Here is an 8,377-nt window from a genome sequence, read left to right as displayed (position 1 = left end):
TTTTTAATTTAAGTTCAGTTAGCCAACTTATAGTACATCATTAGTTTCTGATGTAGTGTTCAGTAATTTATCAGTTGCGTATAACACCCAGTGCTCATCTCATCACGTGCCCTCCTTAATGCCCATCACCCAATTACCCCATCCCCCCATCCACCTCCCCTCTAGCAACCCTCCCCCCCCAACCCTCCCCAGCGGGGTCTCTAGCTCCAGTCCTCCTGCCCCACCCGCCCCAGGAGCCGACCGGTTCATGGACGACGTTGCCTGCATGATCGGGTACCGACCTTGCCCCTGGATGAAATGGTGCTGGTCCTTCTTCACCCCACTGGTCTGCATGGTAAGGGCCAGGGGAGGCTGAGCAGGGGGAGGGACGCCGAGGGCCCGCCACCGGCTGAGAGCAGGGCTTCTCACCCACAGGGCATCTTCATCTTCAACGTGGTGTATTACAAGCCGCTGGTCTACAACAACACCTACGTGTATCCATGGTGGGGCGAGGCCATGGGCTGGGGCTTCGCTCTCTCCTCCATGCTGTGCGTGCCCCTCCACCTCCTGGGCTGCCTCCTCAGGGCCAAGGGGACCATGGCTGAGGTCAGTCTGCCCTACCGCCTCTCCCCTGTTCGAGTCCCTCCCTTGCACCGGCTCAAGGCATTACCTCCAGAGTGCCCGTTCTCCCGCCCACTAGGACGTAACCACTGTGCTAGGAGTCTCCGGGGCCTGCTGGGGGGGGTGGGGTGGATGGAAGGAACGCTGGCCCCCCCGGGGACTGAGGTCACTGGGAGGGGGGAGGAGGCGGGAGGAGAGGTCTGTCCCTAGCCTCTCACCCCTTTCCCTGGTCCAGAGAGTGGGGTGTGGTCAGTACCCACGGGAGGAGGGGCCCTGGTCCCCAGCCGGTGGCAGGTGGTGGCAAGTGCAGAGAGGCCGAGGGCAAGCATGTGCACTCCCTCCCCACCCCCCCCACCCCCGCCATGGCCCAGGGACTCAACGTGTCCCCCCTCTCTCCTGCAGCGCTGGCAGCACCTGACGCAGCCTGTGTGGGGCCTCCACCACTTGGAGTATAGAGCTCAGGACTCCGACGTCAGGGGCCTGACCACCCTGACCCCAGTGTCCGAGAGCAGCAAGGTGGTGGTGGTAGAGAGCGTCATGTGACAGGCACCCCGGCTCCCATCACCAGCTCACCCTCTTGTAGCCATAGCAGCCCCTGCTTTAGCCCCCCCCACCCCTCCAGGGGGCTTGCCTTTCCCTGACACTTTTGGGGTCTGCCTGGGGAGGGCGGGGACGAAGCACCACGAGTGCTAACTAAAATAACTTTTTTTTCCATTTTTAATAAAACACCAAAAATATCACAACCCACCAAAAATAGACGCCTCCCCACCCCGCCCCCCAACCAAGCTGGTACACACGCTGCTTCCCAGGCCCTGCCGACCGCCCTCCCCCCGGTGCCCGCCGCAGAAGCGTCTCCCCCAGCCCCACCACGCCTGCCTCTCCGGGCTCTGCCCGCCGCACCCTCGGGCGGCCCCTCCCCCCTAGAGGCAGCAGTGACAGCTGGGGGACCCGGGCAGCAGAGGAGAGCAGGAAGGCGAGGGAGGGGCGGCAGAACCAAGGCGACTACTTCAGCGGGGCTAGACCCCTCTCCCCGTCCCTCTTCTAGAAGCTTAGAGAGCCAGCCAGCGACGGGACCTCCCGGTTCCTGCGCCGATCGCCACCAATATCAATTGTGTGAGCTTGTGTACGAATGCGTGTGTGCGTGAGGATGTAGGGGAAGCCTAGACCTCTCTTAGCAAAGGTGAATACCAGGTGTAAACTGTGCCTGTGGGCACATGAGGCTTGTATTTTGCACATTTTATAAAAACTTGAGGAAAGAGATTTCTGCTTGTATATTTCTAAAGAGGAAACAGCCCAACGTCCCTCTCCCTGCCACTCCCTGTCCCTTTCAGCACCCCCTTAGTCCTCTGCCCCAGCCAAGGAGTGTGAACTTAGAGATCTAATTTTCATAGGCAAAAGCTTCAAGCTGTTGAGCGTGCGAGTCTGTCGTGTGGGTGTGCGTGTGTAGTCCCTGGCCCCAGACTGGGGTGGAAAGAGTGTACGGCCGGGGGAGGGGGGGGGCCTCCAGGAGCACCCCCCCCCCGCCCCCTCTGCCCACAGGTCGGCGGGGTGAAGCAGATGCGGCGTTGTGACCCCGGCGATCGGGGGCTGCTCCCCCGGCGTGCTCAGGCTCGCCCGCACCCTGCCCTCCCCTCCCCACCCCCCCCCCCGGGCTGGGCACGACTGCAGGGATCCGAGGTGGGCACCAGCCAGGGGAGGGATCCCGGGCATGGCTCCCACCTGCGAGCTTAAAGCTGATGCACTTCCCACGTCTCAAGTCTTCCATGTAGCAGCTTTAATTAACCCACGTGTGTGTCACGTCCGATCCCGAGACAGCCGAGTGGGCCCTAGAAAGGCTTCCCCCACGCCACCCCGACATCGGTCGGAGAGGTGGGACTGGGTGAGGGCAGGGGTCCAGCGGGGACGTTCTTACTGTGCTAAAAAGCCACTGCAAACATAGCAATAAAAACATGTCATTTTCCAAAGCTGGCTCCTGCTCTGCCTCTGCTTGTCACGAGGGAGGGGTGGCGGGGGAGGGAGGCTGTTGGGGCTGCAGGGGTGGTGGGGAGGCCTCCCCACCTCGAGCTGCTGCCTCGGGCAAGTGTTTGTTCCAGGACCTGGGAATAGAGCAGGTGCCGAAGCCGGCGGCAAGCCTCTTCCCCGCGGAGCTGACATACTTGGGGAGGGAGGCTGACGGTAGGGCGGAGACGGACACGAGAGCAGGGAAGGTGGATAAAGGGATTGATGAGAAACACAGGAAGAACTGTTAGCAGGTCAAAGTCATAGATTTCAGGCAGGATTGGATGTGAGGATGAAGACTATTGTCCAAGTATTATGACTGGGTCACGCCGACATCGGTCCGTCAAGACAAATGGAAAGGTCTGCTTTGACTTGCTAACGAGCTCTTTCCGGCGTGTCCCACGTGCCCGTGGAATCTCTTTCTGGTCACCATCACGTGCAGGCTGCTTATTCCTGTGCCTTTTATTTCCATAGACATTTTTTCACACCTTAGATTGTGCTGTGTCCTGGGGTCCTGTACCCCCTCGTGCCCTCTGACTGTTTTCTCCCGCAGTTGGCACCTCTGGACCTGGCGCCAGTGCTCCCACCCAGCTCCTCAAACATCTTACTTTTTCTCCCTTTGTTCAGCCTGTGCACAAGGTGGGCTGGGAAGTGCAGGGCGTTTGCCCTCCTGGACAGAGTTCTCTGCTGATGCGGCCAAGAGTCACTAAAGAAATGCCTCCTTCCCTTAGCCTTTGGAGAGATAATTTGGAGGTGCCGGTGCTGTTTGAATCAATGCAATGAACTAGGACTGGACAAACAAGCAGTGAGTGACATGTTAGACTGTTGTTACGTATGTCAGGGGAGCATGGGAGGGAAGTGAGTGAAGGACTACATCCACATTTTTTGCCACAAGTTTCTGTATTATACAAATTGTTCATAATGACGAAGTATTTGTGTATTACATACACAGTAAAATCAATATGAAATACTAGAAGAACATGTAGATGAGCTTTATTTGAGTTTTGAACGGGGAAAGTCTTTTGCAAGCCTACCAACGATGGAATAATAATAACCAGTCACATTTATTGGGTGATTACCGTGTTGCAGTCAGTGTTCTAAGCGCTGAATATGAATGAGCTCATCTCATCCTGAGACACCAACATTTTCGTTGTGGTTGTCTTAGTAAGTGAGATGACTGATCTTTGTTTTCTTTTCCAAACTTGCCCATATTTTCTTTATTTTTGACAGTGAGCATGAACTACCTTTGTAAGCAGAACACAAATTAAGGAAGTTATTCAGCAATCATTGTTCGGAAAAACTTCTAATTCGTTCCCAAATGAACGACTTTGTTGAGGTTTTAATAGTTTTGTTCAATTCATCGGAGGCCAATCTTTCCTTTGAAAGTGCTTCTAATTGGCACCTTTTCTGGATACAGTTAGGAGGATTGTGATGAAGTCCCCGAAGTCACCAAATCCCAGTCCCAGGCTAACAACCTCGGGGCCAGCGCGGCACAGCCTTGCCTGTCTTCCAGATTTTCAGCTGCTTCCAAAAAGCAACCCTTTCTAAATTCCACGCATAATGCTCATCCTACCTGGAAAGTTATTCCTCCAGAGGGCAACTGATAGTTCGCTTCATCAGTATTTCATCAATATTACATGAAGAAATATTTTGCTTTTCTCCCCCTTCCAGGTACTTCTGTACACATGCACATATGTGTGTGAACACAGAAAACACAGGCAACTAGATACTCAGGAGGGCTCAGCACTCACAGCCCTGTTCTCCATAGTGCGCCTACCGGCCTGGGTACCAGTCACGGCCTTCGAGTTTCTGAATCAGAGAAAATTTGCTCAGAATGTAGTAAATATATATATATATATATTTATATTTATTTATTTATTTATTTATTTTATATATATATATATTTATTTATTTATTTTTAAAAGATTTTATTTATTTATTTGTCAGAGAGTGAGAGAGAGCACAAACAAGCATGGGAAGAGGCAGAGGGAGAGGGAGAAGCAGACTCCCCGCAGAGCAGGGAGCCCGATGCAGGACTCGATCCCAGGACCCCGGGATCATGACCTGAGCCGAAGGCAGATGCTTCACTGACTGAGCCACCCAGGCGCCCCCCCCTTTTTTGTAGTAAATATATTTAAAAACACATTAGGCATCATCTGTAATGACTATGGTTAAGAGGTGACAGGGCCAGGGCGTATAAATTCAAGGAAGGTGATGGGTAAATCAATGTGGATCTCTTTGCCAGATACTCAACATTTTTCTTGACCTCCTGAGCTTCGAGTCAGTTATCAACCCAAACTAGGATGTCCTATAGGCGCCCGGAACACAACCAGCCCCCAACTGACCTCACTATTTTCCCTCATTCCCCCAATGCTTCCCTCTCTTATTCCTGTCTTGATGACAGGTGTTTCCACAGCCACTCATGTTCTAATGTCATCTCCCATCCAGTCAATTCCCCTAAATGTGTCCTAGCCACTGTTCCTGGGCTACCTTAGGCCAAGTCGGCATTTTCTCTTCCCTTACAGATTCCTTGGCTCCTTCCTTCTGGGAATACACCCCCCCCAGACTGCTGAGGAGGGTAGTAGGCTATCGTCACCTCTGACCATTCCCTGCCCCACACCCCTGCAGGGGCCCTGTGATCTCCAGAGCTCTCCCTCCTCCCTAGGGCACCCTGTGCTGCCTGGAGTGGCGGGGCTTCCTGTCTTGGCCCCTCCCCTCCCAGGCCGGATGTGCGTGCACGGGGTCCCTGGGTTGGCGCCGTCACTTCCTTTTCTCACAGATAGCAAGGCCATGCTGGATGGGAACCTGAGGCTGTACTCCTGTCAGCGACATTCTCATTAGAGCTGCCTTCAGTGAGAAGTGGACCAAGGCAGTAATCAAAAAGGGGTCATGGAATAAATGGTACTTGAGCTGGGCCTTAAAGGAAGTATGGAGGTTAGATCAATGGCAAAGATGCAAGAGAGCATTCTAAGCAAGGGGACTGCTCGGGCAAAGGAGGCTCATTAGTACCTTTACCTTTAAAAACTCTTTATTATGGCAATTACACATCTACACACAGGAGAGATAATAGTATTAAAAATCCCACCCTCCCTTCACCCAGCTCCACTTGTCAACATTTCACTACTTTATTTTGAAACTAGGGAAGGATTTAGGGGAGAGAGCAGTGGGAGCTAAAGTTTCTTGAAGTGATAAAAGAAGAGGCACCCACCTAAGGTTGTCCAAATACAGGGGTGCCCACGCACTCTTTTATGAGGGCATCACATGGCCCTGACGCACAGGGCCTGGGTAGGGTTGAGGTGGGTGACATCATCAACAGTCTCTCTCCCCCTCTCCCCATACATGGATTTATTTATTTATTTATTTTTAAAAGATTTTTATTTATTTTTTTGACAGAGACACAGAAAGAGAGGGAACACAAGCAGGGGGAGTGGGAGAGGGAGAAGCAGGCTCTCCGCTGAGCAGGGAGCCCGATGCGGGGCTCGATCCCAGGACCCTGGGACCATGACCTGAGCCGAAGGCAGACGCTTAACGACTGAGCCACCCAGGCGCCCCCCCATACATGGATTTAATTTAGCAATGTGGCAGTGCGGAGGGACCCAGTGCTGCACCGAGCTGTGCTTAATTCCTGCTGCTGTGGATCCAGCACTTGGCATGCCAGGTGCTGGGCAAGGCATCTCTTTCCGAGCATAGTGCCTTGCAATCCTCACCACAATCCCAGGAAGTGTGCAAAAGGATTGCCCCATTTGATAGCAACAGGGGCTTATCTTTCAGCATAGCATCATTAGCTTTGGACTGTCAGCAGGAATTTGCTGGTCTACGTGCTCCTGGGCAGAGACTTTAGTGGATTCTTCTCTGTTGTCACCATATTCTCTCAGTGACTTGCAGTCACACTGACCAAAGAGCAAGTAGGGCTGGGCACTAGAAAAATGATCCATATTGTTCCTGCCCTCCAGGATCTGCCACTCCCACTGAGGGGTGCCCCCTCTGATGGCTCTGAGGGCCTCTTTGTGGTAGAAAATGGGATCATCGCCTAGCATGATAAGCAAGACAGTAAGAGCCGTGACCTGAGGAGAGCAGGCAAGGTTGGAAATAACTGATGCTCATGATGTTTTTCTGTGCATCACTTAAGAATGCTTTATGGGCTTAAAGTATAAGGAAATGTATTGTTGACTGAACACGGAGTCTAGAGGGATGTGGTCATGGTGTTGGTTTAGTTGTCCAATGAAGGGTCATCAAGGTCCTAGGCCCCTTCCTTCCTGACCCTTTTAACAGCATGTGGGTGTTCAAAGGTATGGTGCTGGGACTAGTTACTCCTTTCTATGAATGAATAGTTTGTAACCATTGCATTAAAACGAGTTGTCTTGGTGTCTAACTGCCCCCCCCCAGGCTAATTTCTAAGCTCCTTGAGGGCAGAGACAATGTCTTATGCTTTTCTGTACCCCAAGTCCCATGTCCAGCACTTGGTACACACAGGGTGCTCATTCATTCATTCACTCATTCATTCATTCATTCAAGAATTATTCCTGCTAAGTGCTGTGATGGAGGGGAACACAGGGACCCATGGCATTTATCATTTATCCCAGCCTGTGGGGTGGAAGTGGAGTCAGCAAACACTTTCTTGGGATCATTACACCCGACATGAGTCCCTGAATCACAGAGGCCTCAGCTCAGCAGAATATTGAAGGCTTTAATTCTGTTAGCATCTGGGGTCTGAAGATATTCCTATGCCAAAGCTCATGGGGGTTCACAGTTCAATTACTTCTTATTGAACACCTATTATGTGCCAGGGGCGGGGATGACAGAAATTAATGATAGTTCTTGCCTTCAAGGAGTCTCCAGGCCAGTCAGGGAGACAGGCAAACCTCTTCAATACTAGGTGATGAGTAAGCACATGGGGCCACAGAGGAGGAGCACCTCCCCAAGCCTAGCAGGGTAGATCAGAAGGGAGGCAGTCTGCACAGGCCACCAGGGATGGGGGGGCACTAAAGGATGAGGAGGAGTCAGCTGGCCCAGAGGCCAGAAGTGGGGAGATTGTAAAATGCCTTAGCGAGGATGGTGAATGGGATGAAGATAGAACAGGTTACAGGCCCCTGGTGGTGCCACTGATTCAGTTGGCATCGTTATGTCTCAGGTGATCTCCAGGTTATCTTCTGATGATGTGGGATTCAGTTTCAGAGTTGGCTCTGCCTTTCCACTTTACCTAGTTTCGACTTAGGAGCTCTTTGTATTTTTGTTCCTGCTAGCTCTTTGGCCAGAGAAATTGTCGCCTTACTGTTTTGTTTGGGTCAGCTCATGACCTTCTTCCTATCAATGTCTGTCTCTGACAGTGCTCCAGATGATAGATGTAATTGTCCATGAAGGGACAGTGCAACATCCACAAACACCCCAGAACTGCCACATCTTGGAAAGCCTTAGGATTCATTCTATTTCTCTTACCACAGGAAAGGGGGCTGTAAGGTCCAGGTGCACAGAACCATAGAGTAGTCCTCAGAGGGAGGAGTGGAAGGAACCACAAGGTGTGCTGTGGGATGACCAACTGGATTCTTTTTTTTTTTTTTAAGATTTTATTTATTATTTGACAGAGAGAGACACAGCGAGAGAGGGAACACAAGCAGGGGGAGTGGGAGAGGGAGAAGCAGGCTTCCCGCCGAGCAGGGAGCTCGATGCGGGGCTCGATCCCAGGACCCTGGGATCATGACCTGAGCCGAAGGCAGACGCTAAACGACTGAGCCACCCAGGCGCCCCAACCAACTGGATTCTTGAAAGGGGGCCAGATCAG

The 8,377-nt window shown here is 52.4% G+C and overlaps 1 protein-coding gene across 1 annotated transcript; it reads left to right on the top strand.

Moving 5' to 3' along the window:
* The first annotated feature begins 200 nt into the window (after positions 1 to 200).
* Positions 201 to 2,564, top strand: LOC118524335 (sodium- and chloride-dependent creatine transporter 1-like). The gene is made up of 3 exons (XM_036074456.2): positions 201 to 334; positions 415 to 585; positions 1,003 to 2,564. Exons 1-3 carry the CDS (start codon positions 248 to 250, stop codon positions 1,141 to 1,143), a joined length of 399 nt encoding a protein of 132 aa, XP_035930349.2. The 5' UTR covers positions 201 to 247; the 3' UTR covers positions 1,144 to 2,564.
* The last annotated feature ends 5,813 nt before the right edge of the window (positions 2,565 to 8,377 follow it).

Source organism: Halichoerus grypus, chromosome X, assembly GCF_964656455.1.
Source record: "Halichoerus grypus chromosome X, mHalGry1.hap1.1, whole genome shotgun sequence".
NCBI lineage: Eukaryota > Metazoa > Chordata > Mammalia > Carnivora > Phocidae > Halichoerus > Halichoerus grypus.
Note: the sequence above shows the minus strand (reverse complement) of the source record. Positions and strands in the feature narration are given on the sequence as shown.